The sequence below is a fragment of the Cnephaeus nilssonii genome (assembly GCF_951640355.1).
Source record: "Cnephaeus nilssonii genome assembly, chromosome: 8".
Taxonomy (NCBI): Eukaryota; Metazoa; Chordata; class Mammalia; order Chiroptera; family Vespertilionidae; genus Cnephaeus; species Cnephaeus nilssonii.
In genome coordinates, this window is record NC_137079.1 from 67,546,948 (window position 1) to 67,572,146 (window position 25,199).

The following is a 25,199-nucleotide window of genomic DNA, read 5'->3' on the forward strand; positions in this document are numbered from 1 at the left end:
ATAATTCTGCTTAGTAGTAATATTAATTATTGCTAAGTTATGTGCTGTGACTGCAACATGACTTTGAAAACCACTACAGTATGTTTAGCATAAGAATGTGAGATAACGGATACATAAGAAGTGAACTGGAAAGTGGCTGTGCTGCTGTTTATTGTAAATGTATCAAAATGATGGTGCATTTATTATTTTAAACAAGTTCAGAGCATAAAATAGGTGTCAACTGAAACAATGCACTAGTTCTAATTGTACATTTTGTGAATGGCAAAATGATCATTCAGAGTTAAGATAAAAGAAGCTTCCTTTGATTCACTCGTATTGTTCTATGAAGTAATATTTTTCTTTATAATTTTAAATACTTAAGCAGTCCTTTTTATTCTTAAATTTTGTGTACTCTAATCATACAAAATACTACTATTATGAGAGGACTTTTGGATATTTAGAAAGCATTATCAATCTATTGCCTTCAGAAAACCTGTTTTATATTTCTCATTAGGAGATTAACCTATTTTAGTGCACATTAGGCACTGAATTTTGCTGTGAATATTGACCTCAAGAAAAGTTTTGTGTTTTTTTTTTTTAATATTTTGTCATTGATGTGGGGACATCGTAATGTCAGAGTTGGTTAAATAGTGAATTTATTTATGCAATATCTAAGTTTGGTGGGTTTGCTTGGTGATGTTTTTACATTTTAACTTAAGTATCTAAAAATAAGTGTTCATGTTGAAAAAGAAAACCATTTTATTCAAAAACTAAGAGGTATCTTTGTACATGCCATCATAGTGCAGAACTGTGTGAAGAGCCATCCATGCATCCATCCACAGCTCAGCCCAGAATGGGGAACACGGAAATTTAAAATAAATGCCCTTTATTCTCCCTGTACGTCAGAACCAGTTATTCAATTACACATTAAGACCTTCTCAGACAACCTTTATAGGTCATTCAAAAAATAAAATAAAATTTTTGTTCCAAGTGAACTGTTATTATTAAATCCTCAAACTTTACTCATGCATATATCCTTTTGGTAACAACCCATTCCGCAAACCTTGTGGATGACTGATGTTAAAGATCAGTCCTATAGAGAGATCGTCTAGTTTTCGGGGCCACTATTTAAGAAATAAGGCTAATCCTTTCGGGAGTCATTCCATCCTGCACTTGTATGAAAATGCGAAACGTGTGGGCACACGCTACAAAACGAGTCAGAGACAGGACTTGCACCGGGAAAGACAAGTATTCCGTGTAAAGTTGGAATCAGCAGAAAGTGGCGAGGGGGAAGGAAATGGTCCACAGCCCGGGGAAGCAGCTGGACGGGGCTCCTTCCAGCCTTCCGCAGGCAAAGTTTGCCGCGAAGTGAGCTGGAAGCGGCCGTGCAGCAGCCGCGGGTCGGGGCGAGCTCGGCTCCCGCGCGGCGGAGCAGAAGCGCAGCGCAGCCGCCCGCGCGCCGCAGCGCCCGCGGAGGAGCCTGCGCGCCGCACCCGCGGCTGGCCGGGGCCGACCGGGGACCCCCGAGGCGGCCGCCCTCCCTCTCCCCGCCAGCTCCCGTCACCCAAGCAGGCCAGAAAGGCTCTCGTTCATTTTCTTTCCGGTCTCGACTGAGATTCAGAGATTCTCTGCCCGGACCTTTCGCTATCCGCGCCCTCCGCCCTTCTGGCCAAGTCCCCGCCAAGCATCGCCGGGCGTGCGGTCTGTTTGACGCGCTCCGGGGATCGGCTGGCCCGCACTCCCGTCCGAGGGGTGACCCTACACCGCCGGCCTCGGACTCCGGGTGGACTCCCATCTTGGCATGCTGGCCCCTCCATTTGGAAAAGGGAAGAGCGAAATGTGCGCCCAGACAGGAGTGCCCTCGGCGACCCCCATCCGCCCGCCGCGGTGCCCGCCCGAGGCTCCCTGGACCGGCGCCCGCACGCCCGCCGGTCCCCGGCTGCGCCCGTACCCGCCAGGCCGCCGGGATCGGCGATCGCCGCCCGGAGCGCGCGGAGCCGCCGCCTGCACCGCCCGCGCCCGCCTAAGGCGCGCCGGCTCTCCCCGCCCGGCCCGACCCTGCTGGGCATGCTCCGTGCGCCGCCGGGAGCCCGGCTCTCTCGGGGCCAGGATCGCTTCTCCGTGTTTTCGCTGCGGCCGAGGGGGCGCCAGGAGGGGGGGGGCTGGGAGACAGTCAGCGCCCTGTTCGGCGCCCCCTCCCTCGCGTGCGGCTGCCGCACCGCAGGATGCGGGCCAATCAGGTGCCGGGGGCGGGTCCTCGGCCGTCACGCCCTCCCTCTGGGCTTATTGAGAGTTATATCAAGAAATTCAGTTCAGAGAGAGGAGAGGGAGAAGGAGAGCGGGGCCGAGGAGAAGCGGGAGAGGGAAAGCGAGCCGGACTGGAAGAAGCGCCCCAGAGTCTCTCCAACCAGAGAGAGATCAACAACCGATTAGGAATTTCTCGGGCCGCTGTCACCCCCGGAGAGCAGCCCAAGAATCACCATCACCCCAACTCTGACGTTTCCTACAAGAAGTTAAGAGACTTAAGCAGGACTGGCTTCGGAGGGAAATGGTATGCTGGATGCTGTGGAAAATACCCCTGAGCTGGACAAGTGCGACTGGATGCTGTGCGTGTTAAATACCAGAAGAGCCCAGACCCCCTGGGCAATAGAGACGAAATGTGGAGGGAATAACGACAAATCCGTGAATTCGTTCTCTGGAGTTGCTAATTTGCCAGCCCGAAGCAACACATTTCACCGGGAGGAAACGTTTGGCGGCTCCTGATTTCTCCCCAAACTGGTGCTACCAGATGCATGGCTTTCTATGTGTGGGAACAAATCGTTCCTAACTGCAGCATACCGGGAAAGGGGAAAGGTTGAGGCAACTAACGTAAGTGTAAAGTTTCGCATGCACAATTGTAAATGCTGTGTTTAGATATGTCCTCGGTGCAGACGGTCGGTCGGGGCAGAACTCACCCACTAGGCTGTATCTGCATCCCTACCTGCATCACCCTGCCGGAACTAATCACGGGCATCAGCCACCGTGCAGCTAATGCAGATGAGATCAGAGCCTGGGAACTGACCAGTTTTACTCTAGTGGGTGGCTGTCTGGAGCCTCGCACCCGTTTAAATTGCAGTTGGGGGAGCATCTAAGCAGGAGCCTTTTAACCTGCATTATTGGGTTGCAGGATTTGTGTGTGGCAGATGTTACTAATATTATAACAGAGATCAGGGTTAAGGAACTGCATTTCCCCCCTCTTTTAGGCTCTGTAGAAAATAGTGTGCTGTTACGTGGAAATATTGCTGCGTTTCACGTACACCTTTGACACTCTCTTTCACCTCTAGGATAAGAAATCTTATATTATTATTTTGTAAAGTTTTAATGTGTTTATTAATGCTAATGGGGTTAATTTGGCAACATGGAGAAATGAGAGCAAGGTCTGGATAAGACATTCGAAGTCTTGGTGTTGTGCTTTTAGGCAATACGGATCTGTAGTGGCCGGTGACTATTGCTGCTGATGCTGCAGCATGTCCGATGCTTGTTTCCCAGGAAGATTGTGTTAGAAGGCAGTTGAAGAACTGGAGGGAAAGAAAGGCATCGTCCTTTTAGAAAGAAAAGAAAAAAAAAAAAAAGAGATGACTCAGTGTGGCAGAGAAGAAAACTCATCACAGTTGACATGTGACAAAGCAGTTAGCAGGAAGCACAGCTAAATACTTAGTGTTTTTCACTTCCACCTAAAAAAAAATAAAATAAAATAAAACTAAGGGAGGTGGGCTAGAAACCAGGAGGCAGGTAAGCCAGGGGGAGGGGAGGAGGAGAACAAGAATTCAAGAATGCCTGTTTTGAATTAAACGGTGTCCTGAAAAACAGTGTGGGTGACTACAGGTAAAAATAGCAGCTGTCCTGAATTCAAAAGTAGATGGTTTTATTTTCTCTGGCCAAATGCAACACGCAGGGGATGTTGAGTGTTTTTTATCCACAGAGTTAACTTGCGAACAGTGGCAGAGCAAACTGCCATGTTTACTAATATGCGGTGGAAAATGTGCTGTAATGTTTCGTGACTGTGTGTTTCTGTGTACTGAAGAATAATATTGTCTGTACAATTGTGTTGACAGTGGCTGTCTCCAAATAAGCGATGAGATGTAATGCATCCTCCAGCCCATGCACGCTTCCTCTTGCAATCCGTGCATCCTTCCTCAGTGGGAACCTTTAAGCCCTAAAATTCGGGAAAAGAAAATAAATACATTATCATGGACCTGAGGGATTTTTACCTGTTGGCTGCTCTGATTGCCTGTTTAAGGCTGGATTCCGCAATAGCTCAAGAACTTATTTACACTATTAGAGAGGAATTGCCTGAAAATGTGCCCATAGGAAACATACCAAAGGACCTGAACATTTCTCACATCAATGCTGCCACAGGGACCAGTGCCAGCCTTGTCTACAGACTGGTCTCTAAAGCTGGGGATGCCCCTTTGGTGAAAGTGTCCAGTAGCACTGGGGAGATTTTCACAACCTCCAATAGAATAGACAGAGAGAAACTCTGTGCTGGAGCCTCTTACGCTGAGGAGAATGAGTGTTTCTTTGAACTTGAGGTGGTGATCCTCCCCAATGATTTTTTCAGGCTGATCAAAATAAAAATAATTGTTAAGGATACCAATGATAATGCCCCCATGTTTCCATCTCCTGTCATCAATATTTCAATTCCAGAAAACACTTTGATCAACAGCCGCTTCCCAATCCCATCCGCAACAGATCCTGACACAGGCTTCAATGGTGTTCAGCATTATGAATTGTTAAATGGGCAGAGCGTGTTTGGGCTGGATATTGTGGAGACTCCGGAGGGAGAGAAGTGGCCGCAATTGATTGTTCAGCAAAACTTGGACAGAGAGCAGAAAGACACCTATGTGATGAAAATCAAAGTAGAGGATGGGGGCACTCCACAGAAGTCCAGCACGGCCATCCTGCAGGTCACAGTAAGTGACGTGAATGACAACAGGCCCGTGTTTAAGGAGGGTCAGGTGGAGGTCCACATCCCAGAGAATGCCCCTGTGGGCACCTCTGTGATCCAGCTCCATGCCACTGACGCAGATATAGGCAGCAATGCTGAAATCCGGTACATTTTTGGTGCCCAGGTCGCCCCGGCTACCAAAAGACTCTTTGCTTTAAATAATACTACCGGGCTGATCACTGTCCAGAGGTCCCTAGATCGAGAGGAGACAGCCATTCACAAAGTGACAGTGCTGGCTAGTGATGGCAGCTCCACTCCGGCTCGAGCCACCGTCACCATCAACGTGACGGATGTAAATGATAACCCTCCTAACATAGACCTCAGGTACATCATAAGTCCCATCAATGGCACGGTGTATTTGTCCGAGAAAGATCCCGTCAACACCAAGATTGCCCTCATTACGGTGTCTGATAAGGACACAGACGTGAATGGCAAGGTGATCTGTTTCATCGAAAGAGAGGTCCCGTTTCACTTGAAGGCCGTGTACGACAACCAGTATTTGTTAGAGACCTCCTCGTTGTTGGACTACGAGGGCACCAAAGAATTCAGCTTTAAAATCGTTGCCTCTGATGCTGGGAAGCCCAGCTTGAACCAGACTGCCCTGGTCAGGGTTAAGCTGGAGGACGAGAACGACAACCCGCCCGTTTTCAACCAGCCCGTCGTTGAGCTGTCCGTTTCTGAAAACAACCGGCGCGGGCTCTACCTCACAACGATTAGCGCCACGGATGAGGACAGTGGGAGAAACGCAGACATCGTGTACCAGCTCGGGCCCAACGCCTCCTTCTTCGATCTGGACCGGAAGACCGGCGTTCTGACCGCCTCCAGGGTCTTTGACCGAGAGGAGCAGGAGCGGTTCGTCTTCACCGTAACCGCCCGGGACAACGGGACCCCTCCCCTGCAAAGCCAGGCGGCCGTCATCGTTACGGTGCTGGACGAGAATGACAACAGCCCCAAGTTCACCCACAACCACTTCCAGTTCTTCGTGTCGGAGAACCTGCCCAAGCACAGCACCGTGGGCGTGATCACCGTGACGGACGCGGACGCGGGCGAGAACAAAGCCGTGACGCTCGCCCTTCTCCGCGACAGCGGCGGCAACTTTGCGCTGGATCCCTCCTCGGGCGTCATCAAGTCCAACGTCTCCTTCGACCGAGAGCAGCAGAGCTCCTACACCTTCGACGTGGCGGCCACGGACGGGGGGCAGCCACCGCGGTCCTCGACCGCCAAGGTGACCATCAACGTCATGGACGTCAACGACAACAGCCCGGTGGTCATCTCCCCGCCGTCCAACACGTCCTTCAAGCTGGTGCCCCTGTCGGCCATCCCCGGCTCGGTGGTGGCCGAGGTGTTCGCCGTGGACATCGACACGGGGATGAACGCCGAACTGAAGTACGCCATCGTGAGCGGCAACGGCAAGGGCTTGTTCCGCATCGACCCGGTCACGGGCAACATCACGCTGGAAGAGAAGCCCGCCGCGGCGGACGTGGGCTTGCACCGCCTGGTGGTCAACATCAGCGACCTGGGCTACCCCCGGTCTCTGCACACGCTCGTGCTCGTGTTCCTCTACGTCAACGACACGGCCGGGAACGCCTCCCACATCCACGACCTGATCCGCAGGACGATGGAGACGCCCCTGGACAGGAACATCGGGGACAGCAGCCAGCCCTACCAGAACGAGGACTATCTCACCATCGTGATCGCCGTCGTGGCCGGGGCCATGGTGGTCCTCGTGGTGATCTTCGTCACCGTGCTGGTGCGCTGCCGCCACGCGTCCAGGTTCAAGGCCGCTCAGAGGAGCAAGCAAGGGGCCGAGTGGATGTCCCCCAACCAGGAGAGCAAGCAGAGCAAGAAGAAGAAGAGGAAGAAGAGGAAGTCCCCCAAGAGCTCCCTGTTGAACTTTGTGACCATCGAAGAGTCCAAGCCCGAGGACGCGGTGCACGAGCCCATCAACGGGACCATCAGCCTGCCGGCCGAGCTGGAGGAGCAGAGCATAGGGAGGTTTGACTGGGGCCCCGCGCCGCCCACCACCTTCAAGCCCAGCAGCCCTGACCTGGCCAAGCACTACAAGTCCGCCTCCCCGCAGCCGGCTTTCCACCTGAAGCCAGACACTCCCGTGTCCGGGAAAAAGCACCACGTGATTCAGGAACTCCCTTTGGACAACACCTTCGTCGGGGGCTGCGACACCCTCTCCAAACGCTCTTCCACTAGTTCAGATCACTTCAGTGCCTCAGAGTGCAGTTCCCAAGGAGGCTTCAAGACAAAGGGCCCCTTGCACACCAGACAGGTAAACGAGCACTTTTACTGGTCTATAAGTACTGCATACAAGTGCCCAGTCAACCAGTACTAACGTGCCAGTGTGTCTGTTGTTCTGGTCGAACTTTTAGCTTAGTTATAAAGATGGGGGGGTGGGGGGGGGGGGCGGGGGAAGAAAGAAAGAAAGAAAAAAAAAAAAAAACTTGACCCCTTTTTCTCTTCCTCTGAGGCTCAGTCAAGAATTTTTAGAACAGCTTTGAAATTTCTGAGTCCTGAGAATTATTTAACTTCCCCAGTTTGCTTCAAAAGGCAAAAGATGAAAAGAGGAAATGATTCCAAAATGTCCCAAGATAATGTTGGCTGAAGAAGGAAACCTGTCCTGGTATGCCAAATTCTGCTCCTGGGGTTCCCAAATTGACGGCTTCAACATTGTCATAATGACCTTTTTCATCTAAAACGTCCCCTTCAAATCTCAAGTGTTAAATGACGTTTGAAGGGCTGATGGTAATTATATTGGAGCCGTGGTTGCTAAAGGGGTTAACTTTTTTTTTTAGTCTCTAAACAAGATGGTAGAATATTAAATGTACATCAGCTGTGAAGCACATGGTTGTGGATAGTTTGCAACTAAGCCATATAGGTCCTCTTTGATTTCAGATGATTTTATTGTAATAGAGTAAATTGGGTATTGCATAGAAAGACTTGCAGATTGTCCACAATGGCCAAAGTACTCTTGCAAAGGAAAAAAAAAAAGAAAAAAAAAGAAGGAATGCTGTCTCCCTGATTTAACTCATTTATACAGAAAAGAATGAATCCATTGTAAATATTCTCTCATCTTAGTAATGCATAAGTGATCTGTCATAACTCATTTTAAACTGTGAAACATGCCATATGAAGAGGGATTAAGAGGCGGAGAAACTCATATTTCAACCAAATCCAGAATTAGTTTTTCTTAGGTCTAATAATTCCTTGTTAATAAAGATTTAAGTGCAGCGCTGTCTAATTTATTTCACTGGTGCTTGTCTGTTGCCACGAAATTTGAGTGTCAATAATAGCCTGTAGATGGCACTAGGGTATCATGTGCTTGCGCTGGCCAGGTGCCAATCCCGCAGTAGCAAGGCAAGGGGGGAGGGCGACATCAAGCTGGTACTACAGCCAAAGATACCTTTTATTTAATGATAGTTGCTCTGGAGCAACTGGCATTTCAGTTCGTTTGCTTGCTCTTTTGTGATTAGCTCTCACCACACCACCTTTCTAGCACTTCGCAATCCATGTTCGATCTTTGTTGGTATTGAGTCCATCTATGGTGCTGGCCCATCTGAAGTTGTTAAAAATAAGGAACATATAGATTTCAGAAAATACAGTAAAGCAAAAATAAATGTGCATGTAGTATTTATTGACAGTCATTGATTAGTGATTGGAAATTAAAGAGTCTTCCCCCCCAACACACACACACCTTTGTGTGTTTGTGTGGAAGTGAGGTGGGGTTGAAGGTCTTATTGAAACTCCATTTCCTTCTCATCTTCTAGTGTTTATTGCTCTGGAGGCACTTTAAGATTTTGTGGTTATTTATAAAAATAATTTTGACAATGAATCACATAGATACTCCCAGATCATTAAATGTGTTGACTATAATTGTACAACTAAAATCTCCATTTCTTGAAGAAGAAAAAAAACCTAGAGCATTTTAAAAGTATACTTAGAGCTTAAATACATAGAATGAAAAGAATTAAAAAGTCAGTATAGAAGTTCTAGTGAGAATGTGAAGTTGAAAGATATAACTGGAAGTTGGAATGACTTATTTTCAGGTTAAATTTATCATCTTTTTAAAAGCTGAAGTTTTAAAATTTAGAATATTTCTGAGATTACTAAAGGTTTATAAAAGTTCGTAAATAGTTGATCATGGTAAGAAAAAGTAATTTATGAAAGTAGATGAGTTTAGTATAAAATAACTTCTTTAATGAAAAGAAAGAAAACGGCTTTTTATTATTGACTTTTAATGTGAATGTCACTCACAATATACTGATGATAATACATGATTTGCATAATGTGTTGAAAAAACTAACATGATTTAAACTTTTAATATAAAACAGAAATTTGTTTTCCAAAGAAACATATTGATATTCTTCCCACATCACCTTTCTTTTCATTTCATTGTAGCATTAATATACAGACCCGCTTTTTCTGACTTTGCCCCAAAAGTTGAAAACAAATAGTACAGTGACATAAATGTTAAGTGCATTTTAGCAAAGTATGGTAAAGATCTTTTGTTGAGCCTAAGTTAGCCATAACAATATTTGTTTGTATGATGTCATCTTTGAAATAGGATGCTGAGTAATTCGCTAACTGGAACTAAAGTGCAATTTAGACAGTTCTTGAGACCATGTGTCACTGTGCAATTCTCCTTGTAGGCATTTTGATGTTCATATGTAGCTGTAATTTGCTATTATGATAAAAGCTATTGTAATGGCTTTGCTCATACCTTTTAGAAGTTTTCATGACGAAAAAGAAAAATTGTGATGTTGGAGAAAAGGAATATTGGGGGAAAGGAAAGACGATGGTGATAGCAACATGTACAATTTTAGTATGAAAAGGCATATTTTCTATGAATGAGAACATAAATCATATACTCCTCTTTTAATTTTTCCCACTGAACTCTATAATTATTATCTGAAGACACTATATTTAAAACTAGAAGGTAAAAATTCTTTTTGCTTAGTTTGTTTACTTCAACTAGTGGCTTTCATACTACATGTGCTCCTGAAGCTACACAATTTTGGAAAGTAAGATTTATTACCACAAAAGCTTTCAAAGAAATTCGTAAAGTTACATGTAATCTGTGAAGGTTTTTAGCTGAGTAGGCTCAGATTGCTGTTAACAGGAACACCTTTCACTAATGGCACTCATTGATGCCTGGGTAAAATGCAAGATTCTTGAGTAAGGGTTACCATACTTAAATACTATTAATTTGTATTATCTATACAGTGAAAATATAATGTCTGACTTATACACCAGGAGTTTGCTTGCAGCGCATTGATTGTTATCCCTCCCCACACACACACAAACACACACCTAACCCCCTTGTTTTCCCTTGTATGACCCTGCAAAGGTCATGTGAAACAATTATAAGCCACATTCTTCATCCACTCTATTTTACTAAGCTTTTCTTTTCCTTGTGTTCAACAGATCTATCCCTGAATTGTCCACAGATTATTTTTTATGAGTTTTTGGAAGTATCCTTAGCATTCACAGATCGAGTGAAATTTCCTTTTTTTTTTTTTTTTTGTCCAAGCAAGATTGTATCTTGATATTTATTCATAAATAAGCTAAGTTCATTGTTAATAGAGTTAAGAGAAGGACAATATAATTAATTCCAGTAGGGCTTTAAATAATAGCAAGCATTGGTGTATTTTCTCTAAAAGAAAAAGATGTGTTGTTGTTGTTGTTTATTTTTTAACGGATATGCCTTTTAAAATATGATAGTATCAAATTTTAGGCTTTCTCAGAATCAACTGTAGGGTTTCTTAAATTGGGTTATTGGGCCCTACTCCCCGAGGTTCTGATTTGGTACCTCTGGGGTCCAGCCTGAACATTTACATCGCTGACCAGACCCTAGGTGATGCTGATGCTGCTAGTCCAGGGACCACACTTTGAGAACCACTGCCTCAGCATATTGGAAGAAGAAACGTCAGCTCGTTTCCCTCTCAGATGATCATTTCCAGAGGACCTGTTTTTCCACAGCCCAACTCTCCACTCACTATTGACAGCCGTTTATTGTAGCTGGAGGCTTTACAGTAAGCTGTTTCCCAACCCAGCTGACAGCTTTAGGGAATTAATTTTCTTGGCCCCAGTGTGCTTTTTATGGGGGTACAAATGAAAATGGTAAAGAAAAAAAAAGTGACCTGTTTACATTTGACAGCTTCTTCCAGTCATGAAATAATCTGTGATAGTTGCACTAGAGTTTGGTTCTGGGTAAACAGTCATGTTTCATTTTCTAAATGAAATGCTCATTTTAGAGTGTAAACATCCTTACTTTACTTTTCATAATCTAGAGTGAATATTTGCTAGTATATACTTTTGTGTGCATATTGAAGAAATTATACATTGAAAATGTGTATGCATGCTGTTCTCAAGGGTATACATGTACTTTTGCAGTATAAAGGGAATTGCTTCTATTCCCAATCATTTAGAGATACTATATTACATTTATGATTACTTTTCATTTTTGAGTAATCCCACTACAAACACTACTGAAATGCTGTTATGTCATGTAAAATGCACAAGACAGTCATAGAATTGCTATTTAGAAGTGTGAGAAAGAAAAATGCAATTGAAACTGAAGGAGGAAAATGTTAACTAATGTGAGGCTAGCAAAAACTTTAAGATATTTTAAACTACTAAATTTGGCAGTATATTGTGATGGTTGAACACAGGTGGCATTTGGAGAAAAATTACTCCCCAAATTGCAAATTATATTTAAAATGTTACCAGTTGTTGGTTTTTCTTTCTACTCTTTCCTTTTGGCTAAGTGCTCTATGATCATGGAATCTGTTTATGAGGTAGAGGATACTCAGACCCCTTAGATAATGATTCAGGAATCTGGAACATGGATGGGCCACTAATTCAAACTGGCTACCTTTCCTCTTAGGTTTGTAAGACAAAGATTTGATATTTTTCACAGCTTGATACACCTAAGCTGTAAAATTTAAGATAAACTTTAGCATTTATTGCTAATAACCTTAAGGAGGGTCAAATAAAAAATTGCCACTGTATTAAACATAACCGTGCCTACAGATTCCTAAACATTTATTCATATAGAGAAAATAAATTTCTGTAGTCAAAATATTCTATTATCTTGTTTTCTAAATTTTGTTGCAATTAATTCTATATATAGAAACACTGTCAATTGATGTTCCCTGAGTTTCAGATGAGTCATCCTTATGGTGTCACGGAGCAGGCTTTGGCATCATTATCATTACCTTGTAAAATACTGTACTTGAAATAATGTTATATTCTTATGGCATATGCATAGTGCTATTAGCTAAATATTCAGCCTCTCATAATAGCACAAATTAAATTAAAGTATGTGAAATAGTAAAAAAGAGAATTTACATTTAATGAAAAGCGTCACATCTCAAATTAGGTTTCTTCATAACCAATTGGAGATTATTTTGACTCTTGGAGTTTTATTTTCATATTGAATGTCTATAGATCACACTCAAAATATTACAATTGGCATCTTAATTCTTTTCACAGTACATTACATGATAGGATTGAGGTATGAAAGTGATACCTTTAAATCATTTTTTTCCTCATAAGCTCTGTGTCCACAACTATTTTTATTTAGACTTTTTGACCTCTATATATTTTTTTGTTGTTGTTGTTGTTGGGGGAATGCAGAAATCTACTGTGTGCTAGAAGTTACAGTGGTTGTATTGGCCTAGCAGTACCAAACTGGGTGTTTACAGGGAAAGGGGCTGTATCAACTGTCTTGTTCTCTTTTAGTAAAATTTCTCAGTTTGACTTTGTCTGAGTGAACTCTGAGCTTGCAAATAGTTAAAAGCAACAAAAGCAAAACCACGTCATGAATTGTTTACCACTCTTCTTAAAATCTTGGAGTAAGCTTTCTCTCAATTTAGTCTGGTGTTTTCTGGAATGGATCCTTTATTAAGGCTATCAATTAGTCTTTTGATAATATTAACAAATAAGTTAATGTCTTACAAATTTAACATAGTTGGAAACTGAGTAAGGATTATTTAATGTGGATTTTTAAGGTTTGAATTTCTTGATAGCCGATTTTATGTTTATTATACTTTCCAGAATTTGTTACATATCAGGGTCTCAAAAAATGTATATCAGGTTTTTTGAAATATGACTCTAATCATAGGCCAGCTATACTAGTAGTGAGAATTTGCAAATGTAAGTCAGCAAGGGGCTTACTCTAAAGTTTTCAGTGTCTGGAGGCATATAGGAGTCAGCCACTCAATAAGTAATTGTGCTAATGTGCTATGGCCCTTGTAACAATTATTGTCCCCAAATCTGCATCAGATCACAGAAGAAAATCTAAATGTAGAAATATAATCCCTCATATACATAAGGAGATATACTTTACTGTTTAAGATTTCCTCAGTTGTTTCAGAAAACTGTTAAATCTGTCAAATATTTCATTTGGAAAGGAACACATGCTTTTTGCCTTTGTTTGATACAAACCTATTGGGCTGTCAGTCATCAGAAACATAGAACATATATTACCATGATTGACATTTTGGTTTTGATTTCTATTCTTTTTCCCCCCCTAAACCAAGATTCATTAAAATGTAAAATTCCTAAGTTTGTTAAATAACTACCCTTCCTTAGCGATAAGACGTAATTGCAGGAAGAAACTTGGAAAACATCCCATATGTAATCTCTCCCACTCATGTTTTCCTCCTATAGACAGATTGTCTCCTATAGACAAGAATAGTGGCAGAATCTGGGATTTTCTGAGCTATAATATAACTTTAGGACATTCACTCGGGATCTGTATTTACATGCTTATTCATCATCTAAATGGCATTTGGAAATATTTCCCTCCAATTTTTAACACTTTGATTGATTACAGTGCTATGAACACGTACCACATTTAATCTGATGGACTTGGGATCGCCTGTACGGCTGGGAGTGGTGGGATACACAGGGTGTCCCAGAAAATGTATACACACTTTAAATAATTATAAAGGCAGTATTTATTAAAATACATTTCATTTTCAAAATTGAGCTATCAAGCTGTTAAACTGTTTGTACATTTTTGGGGGACACCCTGTGAGCACAGGCAAGATCTTTGAGGCACATTTGAATGATTCTAGTCATATTACATTAACTAGAGTCCTGGTGCACGAATCCGTGCACCAGTGGGATCCCTCTGCCTGACCTGCGGGATCGGGTGGAAACCGGCTCTCTGACATCCCCCAAGGGGGCCTGGATTGCAAGAGAGCGCAGGCCAGGCCAAGGGACCCCACCGGTGCATGATCGGGGCCGGGAAGGGACGTGAGAGGTTATCCAGCCGGGGAGGGGTGGGCGGAGGGCTCCAGGGCATGTCCAGCCCATCTCACTCAGTCCCAATCAGCGGGACCCCAGCAGCAAGCTAACCTACTGGTCAGAGTGTCTGCCCCCTGGTGGTCAGTGCACGTCATAGTGAGCTGTTGAGCGGCCTTAGCATATCATTAGCATATTACGCTTTGATTGGTTGAACAGATGACCGGATGACCAGGCACTTGGCATATTAGGCTTTTATTATATAGGATTATTCTTGAGAAAATATCTGAAATTAACCTATCTTTTGTTGAAAGTCTACTACAGCCTTACCACTCATTAATTTATATAATTATGTGGGCTGCAGGAAAGAACAGAAATATGGTCAGTGTTAGCCTGTTTGCATATCTTATATTTTAACCTTAATCCACAGTTTGTCTTTCTATCTGGACCATCTCTGCATTTTCGTATTACACTGCTTCGTTAATATCCAGTCTGTGGCCTTTTTCAGTCTGTTAGCAGTTGATTAAGAAATACTCTAATCCCTTCCAGGATATTGAGAAACTAATGGATTGCAGAGTATTTGGGTCTTTAAGCTTCAATTGTAAATGGTATGAAGAATTGTCATTGAGCTGATATTTGCATATATCTCTCCCAGGGCTAGTTACTTTGCCTCCTTTTTTTGTCCGCCTAATCTTCAGTTTTCATTCTAAGGATATTTTAGTTGGAAATAAGCGTGCCTGTGATAGAAATTTGGGATTCACCTCTAAATGAATGCCATCACAGACAGCGAAGTTCTGGCACATTCTGTATAGATCTGTATGAACACAGTGAACCCTTCATAAGCCCTTAGATTGCAGGAAATTGGTGCTGAAAATTAAGTGAAGTTTTAAAGATTTGCAAAGTAGAGAGCTTTGTATAAAGCTGGTATTGCAGGTGCCTATTAAATATGAAGTAAAAGCTTTGTAATACAACTAGCTAACACATTTCCCTCCACATTAGAAAGATTTATAGCCTGGGGAATTAGTCTTGCCTATTTTCACCAAATATAGAAACACTGGATATGTCTGAAAGAATAAAAATCTAAATGCCTGACTTATAATGAACAGATTTGCTCCGTGATGACTCGAGGCATTCAAGGTAGACAATGCAGGCCCTTTCCTATCCTACTCACCTGTGGCACCCTGATGCCCATAATCTGGTCTTCACCTCTCCTGAGAAGAAACTCTCAATCATGTGTAGACACTCCTTTAAACATAAATCATATTAAAACCTTTGGTGTCTATAAAACTATAGCATTACCATAATGAAGAGGGCTGGCTACTACGTGAGTGCTTTGATCCTCATAGGAATTGCTTTGAATCATTTCTCACTGTATTTTTAGAATTCCTCTTTGCTCCATTTGTAAATAGTGTGTATTTGAAGCACAGCATTTCATTACAGACTTACATGGGTTTCAGTATATTTACCTTTATGACAGTGTAGTAAAATGCCTCGCATTTCTTAAATGCTTAATGTTTTTGGCCCTGTTAGATATAAATGGGTGGAAATAGCCAAGCAGATTTTAAAATTATTTTACAATCCATGGATTTTTGCTTACTAGAAAAGTATATAATCCCCGTGCAGTCCACAGTGGATACAGGGGGTTTGCTGAGAATCATCAGAGATGATTGATTTTGAAAACAAAACAGTTTTTGTGCAAGACAATAGCTACCACAAGTCGGTAAGTGAGGTTTTTTTTGTATTTATTTTTCTCTCTCATTAAACAAACCTCAATGAGGAGAGGAATGGAAACACAGAAGGATATATAAAATGAAGCTGTATCTTTTATATAAAGAAAATGCCTTCTGCTGACAGTAGTTCTACAGTAGATATTTTCTTGAGGAAAAAAAAAATGCTGGTGCTTTTTTGGATTCTGAGAATGCAACCAATCTGTGCCTCTGTGTGATAGCAGCTGCATGCTGAGGACTTTCAAATACACAGCTACACAGGATTCTGCAGGAAACTTTTTGTAGAAGGTGCAAGTGACAAATGGAGACAAACTGAAGTGAGTTCTGAGTTGTGAGTTGATGTCCTCCTGTGTCATATATTCATGTCATCGAACCAATTTTCACATTGGAAGCCTAGAATCACAATAGCCTTTTCTCAGTTTGTCAGCTGTGAACACACCTGGATTGGCAACTTTTCTCAGCTCCATTTCTTGTCATTCGCTAGGTGGACTGTATTCACGTGTGTTTCTTAATACACAGCTGCTTTCTCAGTTTATGGCTAGATCAAAAACTTTATTGATTTTAGAAATTGAGGGAGGGAGGGAGGGAAGGAGAGAGAGAGAGAGATTTGTTGTTCTACTTATTTATGCATTCATTGGTATGGACCCTGACCAGGGATCGAACCTGCAACCTTGGTAAATGGAGATGACACTTTAATCAACTGAGCCACCTGACAGGTCTCTTGATAGATTTTTAAATGACACAAAATTGTTTCTGTATATATTTTCTCAAACCTTTTGCTCAAGAATATCCATAAAGTTTCAAATAAAATGCTAACAATGTGTTCTTTCTTCCTGTAAATAGCAAACACATCTCTATATTTTTCCTTTGCAACTTTAAAAATTTGGTTTTTACTTACTGATGTCATTTTCAAAGTTAAGAAACAATGTTAAGTTTAGCTATATAGATTAATAATGTTTCAATGTATTCCCAATCCATTCAAATTTCCAACATAGACATTAGACTTTTATGAAAATACTTTTTTTTTTTGCTGCAAAATTGAAATGAGTATCAAATCACATTGACCTGTAGTAAAAACAGACACAGTCTTTAGGATATTTGAGTTTGACATGAACTCATTTTCAGTTTTGGTCTTGACAGCAAAATTTTCTGCCAAGAAGAGACAGCAAAACACATGTTGAATTCATTGATGATTTTTTTTTTCAAAATGGTAATAATTAAGCAAAATCATTTTGACTCCTAAAGTCTCAGTTTTAGACAATTAAATTCTGCTTCCACTAAGGGTTATTGCTTTCTGAAGCAACCCTGGAAGCAACATTCAACTATTCTTGCAGGACCATCCTCTCCAGCCCCCTCCCCCACCCCAGCATATATTCAGGATTTTTCAAAACACTGCCCTGGTTCCTCATGATCTTTCAGTTTCAAATGGCAGCTCAGTCCAATCAAATACAGGCATATCATAACATAAAGTTTATAATTCAGGAGAATACTAAAATGTCCCTCAAAGTATGAGCCTACATCTTACTTATCTTTGTATTTCCAAGACCAAACCTACAACATTGGCTAGAAGAGTAAACCTAGTAGGCATTCACTTCAGGTATGTATAATATTTCCCACTTATTTAACCTCTATCATAACCACAGAAAGACTAAATTACCATTCTTATTCAACTTATGTAGAAACTGGGAATCAGAAAATGGTTTTCCAAGTCACACGACTAAAGCCAGTGGCTTTTATTTTCAGTCTAGAGCCCTACCTCGACACTGGTATTTCTTACCCATACATATGTGGCCTGTTTTTATTTGTAAGACACTCTTCTTAGACCAGATATAAGTTTGAAACCTTTTCTTTATCAGGTACGTTATTTATGTTGGAAAGGACTGCAGCCCATTTATTAAAAACCCATATTACAAAGCAACTCAGTACACTCAAAAGTGTTCTTCACAGGTAACCCCCCAGTAAACTAACTCTGGAGCATTCGATTACATGAAAGTGTGGTGAGCATCTGACACACAACAGCTGTTCTGGATGTATTGCTGTGACAGAGGCCAAAATGTATCAAGTATATATGGAGAGAGTTCTGAATGTCTGATTTCAGTTGTCCCTATAATCCTGTACAGCAGCTGAAAAACGGTCTAATTGGATTTAAGTGTGTGTGTGTGCACGTGCGCGTGCACTCTCCAGTGTAAGAAATTATGATATCCCTGGCACTCCTCCATTCATATTTCTGGAGGTCCAGTGAAGGCCCATCTAATCCTATTCCTATAGATGAGCAAGTATAGGCATTCTTAGACTTGATATTTTGTCATTTTGATCTTTTTGAACAGTAAAATATAACTAACATTTTATGTAATTTATCAGGGTCTTGGCTAATCATTCCTGCATATAGGTCAGAGAGAGAGAGAGGAGCAGAGAATCAAAGAGAGAGTAGCAGAAATTAGAAAACTGCTAATTCTAATGTATGTAAATACACTCTTCTTTCACTTAATTTGAGGTATCTGTGGTTTCCATTTTCTCCCTCATGTTTTGCACACCGCTGTGTCTGCTCAGCCTAACATCTTTCTTCATATCAGGATACAATGGGGAGGGAAACAGGGACTAAATATACAGGATCAGATTCCTTCTCCACCAAGCCTCATCATCCAAAATTTTTGCTTAAAGTTTTGATACTTAGATTATTGAGTGATTAATTTTAAACATAATGGTCAATGTATTTACTTTGATATCTGCTTAATAAAAATAGTGTTTTGGAGGAGAAAAAAGTCATCACATTAAAGTTCCCTTCATAGACTTTTGAGCCATCCAGACAATACCCTAGAATCACATATGAATTCTATAAAAAGAAGCAAAATAATAATTGAGTAGTGACTAAAGCAGTGTCTAGCTACTATATTAATTTTAGAAAGATAAATTTGGTGCCTAATAGAACTTATAGTAATAGTTTCTCAAGACTCAAATAGACCTTTGAGATTATTTGGCCTATTTAATTCATTTTCTAGATTAAAAAAAAAAAGAGAGAGACTATAAAAAGCAGTTGGATATTTGAAGTAAAAAAATGACTTAATGGACTGCTCCTTAAAAACCATGTGACATTAGGCACATCATTTAAATGCACTGGTCCTTGCTCTTTTAAGTGAACAGGTACTGGGGTACAGGTAAATGCCTGGCCCATAGTAGGCAGATCCTAAAAGACAGCAACATGTTTTTCCACCTCCTTGGTAAGGATGCCACCTTACCAACTGACGGAGCTGCCCTAATTCATTTAAAGCATGCTCTCTAGTTTGGTGTTTGGTGGTTTTCTGGAATCTGAGTTATATTATTTCTTTCTTATTTCATTTATTTACTTATTTATTTGGTTAATCCTCACCCAAGGATATTTTTCCATTGATTTTTAGGGAGAGTGGGAGAGAGAGGGAAACATCGATGTGGGAGAAATACATTGATGGGTTGCCTCCTGCACGATCCCTGACCAGGGTCTGGGCTGGAGAGGAGCCTGCAACCAAGGTATATGCCCTTGACCAGAATCGAACCCAGGACCCTTTGGTCCACAGGTCGATTCTATCCACTGAGCCAAACCAGCTAGGGCATATTATGTCTTTTCTAATACGCAGAAATATCTCTATTAATATGCTTTAGGTTTAAAATACTGTTTATTGATTATATAGAATTTCTGAAAAGTTGATCTTTGTAACAGCATCAGTATATAGCAGATAGAGATAGTGTGTGTGTGTGTGTGTATACATATATGTGTGTGTGTATATATGTATATATATACATATATACACACACACTAGAGGCCCAGTGCACGGATTTGTGCACACTGAAAGGAAATTAATTCGAGTTCGTGGAGGGACTGCAGGAGGTCTCTAGGGTGTGTTCAGTCCATCTTGCCCAGTCCCGATAGGCTGGACCCCAGCAGCAAGCTAACCTACCGGTCAGAGATCTGCCCCCTCGTGGTCAGTGCGCATCATAGCAACTGGTCGAAAAGTCGGACATTTAGCATATTAGGCTTTTAGTATATAGGATATGTGTGTGTGTGTGTGTGTGTGTGTGTGTGTGTTTAAATATATATATATATATATATATATATATATATATATATATATATAGTCTTAGTCCCTATTGTTTCACTTTTGTATTATTGCCTCATCTTTTATTTTGAGTTTTTACAATATTCATTAGCATATTGTGTTTTTAAATTATTCTGCTTCTTTTAGTATTTGTTATTAATTTACTTCCTTGTTGGTTCCCATAGGGATACCACCCGTCTGGGGTTTTTCACCTTTATACATCACTCCTATTACAAAACAACATATAAAAGAGTGAATCTGTTTCACAGTCATAGTTAACACAGCTGGAGCCATTTGAAACCTGCTGGCTTTTGCTTCCAATTATTCCATAGACTAGAAAGCATCTCGGTTGAAGGAATGGCATCCATGGTGTAATCAAACTAGTTAAAATGTCTCGGGGTATTTGGATCATATTTCTGGGATTCATCAAATTTTTGCCAGATGCATAATAGCCAATGTTTTTTGAACTTTTTCATATTTTAAAATATGTTCATTTATAAGTTTTTAATTTTTGAATATCCAAGTTTATAATGTTTGGGTATGTGGATCACATAACATAAATTGGATCCAAAAAATAAAATTAAAGCACAATATTATAGTACCTGGAAAAATACTTTTTCTTTAAGTTTTGGGACCAAAATCATTGCCTTACAGCTGAAATCATCACGATAAAGTTATTTATTTGGATTAGGAGTAAAATATAGTGGGGATTTGTTATTAACTTTATCAACTAAAGAAATAGATGTAGTCACACTTCAATTGGTCTCATTGTGACTGAGATGGTAGAAATCAAATTTTTAATTTCTTATTAACCATTGCTACACTCTCAGTGTGAAACAATTGTTTTTGGATTGGCCTTTTTGTTTAGTTCTAATTTCATATATACATAGTGACTCAGTAAGAAGGACTTTAAAATAAAACAAACAATAATAAGAAAACTCTTTGTGCTTGGAAAGACTTAAACAGATAAACCTTGGCAAAATAACATGATTTCCTTTAAACTACTGCGTGTTTTATGCTAAGTTATGATATCTATTTTACAGCATTGGGATGCTGACAGGGTGGAGACATAGTATGGGTGTGCCTTGGGTATCCGACCTCATGGAGCTGTAAGCCTTATAGCATGACATATAGTATATTTTCAATAAATTCTACTTAAGTCCACCACAGGGGCAAGCATGGAGATGATCAGGCAAAATGAGGTTGTTAAACACATTTTAAATGGCAAGAATTGGGTCTTAAGGATTTGTATTTATTGTTTTATTTGAAATACTTTGCATTCTCATGGCATCAAATATATATATACTATACATGTAGCTAAATATAAATTAAGATGGCCACCATTTTATGTTGTTCATATCAACCATATTTCTATTAACTCTTAGAATGCATAGGTTATTGTGCATCCCAGGAAGTTTATGTAAATTCCAGTTCACATAATGACCAAATACTTATTGTATGAAGAGAATTATATTTCTTGTACTGTACCTTTAAAATCTTGATTTTTCTAATTTAGCAATGTAAAAGACTTTTGATGCTTGCTGAACTTTTATCTTATTTTTACTCTTATCTTACTTGGGCTCTAGCCTGACATCTAGCTAGACAATATCCATTCAGCCTTATCACTAGACTACTGAACCATATTACATTATCCTTAATGGATACTAAAACTTACTCTAGAATTATATCCTATAGTTTTAAATGCTCATTCTTTTAAAAAATTCTTTGACATATAACTATGAATTTTTTCTACTGCCAAAGAACTGTGATATGATCCACTGATATATGTGCAAATTAGTCTCTTTTTTTTATTAATTCTCTTATTCAATAGACATCTATTGAGTAACCGCTATGATCTAGAAATGGTGTTAGAAAATGGGAATTAAAAAATAAATGAACAAGACATCCTTGCTTTAAAAGATCCCAGTGTATGTTAAACACAATACTTTTTTCTTCTTGAAATTCCCTTACTTACAAATATATATATTTATATATATATATTTCTCTCTTGGTTTTAAATTGATGTCATCATTTTCCTGAATTATATTTTTTAAAGTCTCTCCTTTTTTTAACTAGTACTGAAGACTTGTCTTTTCATTAGGGTAATAAAATTCTAAGATCTATTACTCTAATTATAAGAATGCCAAGTTTAAATTTATCATTTGGTTAATTTAGAGGGAAATATACTTTTTCATCCTTAAAATCACACTTCTTCTGCAGGCAAAGGTGTTAATAAAATATCGTTGCAAGTAAAACTTCATTATTTTAACTATGTGAGATTAGCATATTTGATATATTAAAAATCTTTTTAAAAACATGGCACACATTGATAATGTTGAGTAATCACTCAAGTTAAAAGACACTCTTCTATTAAAATGGAGATTCATTTCTATAAGGATCCTTTAAAAAGGGCATTTTGAGTCATGGTATTCTGCAAAAGAATGTTCAGCCTTCACCCTTTGAAAAGACATAACCTTAACATAGACTTGGAACATGGATGTTAAACTCTGGCTAGAATAAATGTGTGATTTAATTGGCTTTTACCTCCAGATGGTGCTGATTTGGGCAAGTCCATTTTCTTATGAATATTCATCACACGAGTTCAATGACATAAACATGGAAAGTAGAGACCTTTGTCATATACAATTTTTTCTTAAATTGAAAATTTTTCACATCCTGAACATTTTGCTTCTTTTAATCATAACAGAAAAAGTTATAATTGGGCTTTACATTTCAGGCAAGACAGACTATGTTATTTTTAACTTAATCATCTTTAAACACTAATAATTTACATTCATATCAGTGTTTATATGAGTAGGTCATTTCAAAATTTCAACATAAAATTGAAGTGAAAAAATCTTTTTATTTTTTAAAAATAATGCATTTAATACTTCACCTGCACATTTTTGTGCAAAATTATTTTTAAGATAAATTTTTTACTGCCAGAAAATGTGGTACTTTAATTGCATTTAGGCTTCAGTGATCATCATCAAGCCAGTGCCAAAAAGATCTTTCCAACTTTTCTGTGGCTACTTAGGAAACTATTTCCCACGTAATTACTATAATGTAAATGAAGTACATAATTGAAACCTGGCAGAATATGTAGATCTCAGGAATAAAATGTAGAATAGCACTTGCTAAATATATTGATGAAATTATAAACAGTCTTTTGGAAATAATAAATTTATTTATATGACCAATCATTAACTAAGTGTAATCCACTGTCCAATAATGTGAAAATATGGACAGTTGGAAAGTTAATATAGACCCAAGCAGCAGGATATATAAAGCATAGTAGAAATCAATACATTTAAATAATAGTTGCTGTATAAATCACTTGAGTGTTATACTTACTAATCAATTTCTACATACAATGAGAACTGTGGAAGTCTCACAGTTACCATAGTGACAATTAACTTGATGTTTTTACATAGTTTAAATTCCTTGCTTAATATGATTTCTATAAGTGACTATTGCATTACTTTACTAAAAAAATAAACTAGTTGGAGTTAATAAAATAAAACAATTGGATCCTCCCATTTTCAAAACTTTTATACACATTGCTTTCTAATATTTTGCAACGATAAAATCTATTCAAAACCACACTTTGCTAAAATTTCATTTAGCATCTTGAGATTCAACTTTTCTCATCTGAAAATTGGATTTTGAATTCAGCCACTTTTTAATATTTGTTATTAGAAATAGAACTACAAGCTTTTGTTAATTACTTAGGGGAACATCAGTCTTTGCCAGGATTCCTCTTACCACACAACATCCCTGCACCTACTTCTTTCTATCACCAGTTGATATATGTTCAAACATTAGCAATTAATGTTAACATCGGCTCAAGAAAAACAAGTACAAAGTGAATCATACAGTTCAGGCTCTCTTGACAATGAGCGATTTGCAATATTTTCATTGTTTGTATGATCTCTGTTATCACACTCTTGCATTAGTGTTGATAACACAGCATTGCCTTTATCTTCTTTGCGGTCTCCGCCTGATTAATTTTTCCCTTCTGAACTAGAAAATTAATTATTCTTCTTCAAAATCAGAAATCACAAAGCAGAAAAATTACAAAACCTCAAGCAGATTATTGGTGTTTATAGTTTGATTGAAAAACTGTCAACTTAAAATAGTATGTAGCTACCATATTTTTATCAGTAATATTACATTAGTTATATTTGATTTTTTTTCCCATAGTAAGGCATTAAGATGAATTTAGTATTTCAACTTATGTGAATATTGGAGGATTCCACATAGTTTGGGGATGATGTGTAAATATAGTTTTTAAAATGTCAAACAGTGGTAATTTTGATTGATGATTCATTTGTTATCAGGATAAGTCTTAGAAAAGCTAATTAAATCTAATAATGCTCATTGAGTTTATTGGCAGCCTGCTCATTCAAAGACAAAATCAAATTAATTTGAAGAAATAATGTAAATAATCAGAACTGTCAATCTATTGCTGAAGGAAAATCAAGTTTGTGATTAAAGGGACGGAATTGAAAATTAGCTAAAGTAGCCCCCAAATATACCACCTGAAGGTCAAACAAATTCGAGTTGCTTATTGGAACATAAATTAGAAGTATGTTTTGCCAAAGCAGAGCCCCCCACATTTTCTCCACAGCACTGCTGAAGCCCGGCCCTGCAGGGTGGTTCTGAGCTGGACAGTAGCCTAGAATGCTCACTCCTCTAATATCTTGTGATGTTGGAACCTTAAAATTTGTTTGCATTTAAGTACTACTTATTGCATTGTGCTCTTTCATCTTTGGAAAACCAATTCTGTTGGTCTTTTAGTGGAGGACTACAAAAAGACTATTTTACACTGTAAGTGGATGGGTTTAGGAGTTAGTTTGCAGGTTTGGCAAGCTAATATAGATGGAGGAGGTGTAATTTCAAAAATGGCACATGTTGGCCACAAGACACGTCCCCCCCCCCCCCCCGTATTAATCAGCCTCATCTTATGCACTTGTCCTAAATGTGCAGCAACAAAGATGCCTTCCTTAACCATATGGCTATGTGCACATGATACGTTTTCTAAATATTCATTCCATGGATATAAGGTCATTTGGAATTTTATAAGTGAAGAGCATTTCAGAACTGGAGCCTCAGCAGCCTTATATCAGAAGCTTTGCTTGTAGTTGCTAAGCAATATTGCCTCTATGATTGAAC

The 25,199-nt window shown here is 39.6% G+C and overlaps 1 protein-coding gene across 2 annotated transcripts in view; it reads left to right on the top strand.

Moving 5' to 3' along the window:
- Positions 1-2,313: 2,313 nt before the first annotated feature.
- Positions 2,314-25,199, top strand: part of PCDH9 (protocadherin 9) — a gene marked incomplete at its 3' end in the record, with an annotated part of 937,782 nt that continues 914,896 nt past the window's right edge. For both annotated transcript variants that reach the window (XM_079778996.1, XM_079778997.1), the window contains exons 1-2: positions 2,314-2,847; positions 4,074-7,247. In XM_079778996.1, the coding sequence (XP_079635122.1) occupies positions 4,209-7,247 (3,039 nt within the window). In that variant the 5' untranslated portion in view covers positions 2,314-2,847; positions 4,074-4,208. The remainder of the gene's footprint in view (positions 2,848-4,073; positions 7,248-25,199) is intronic.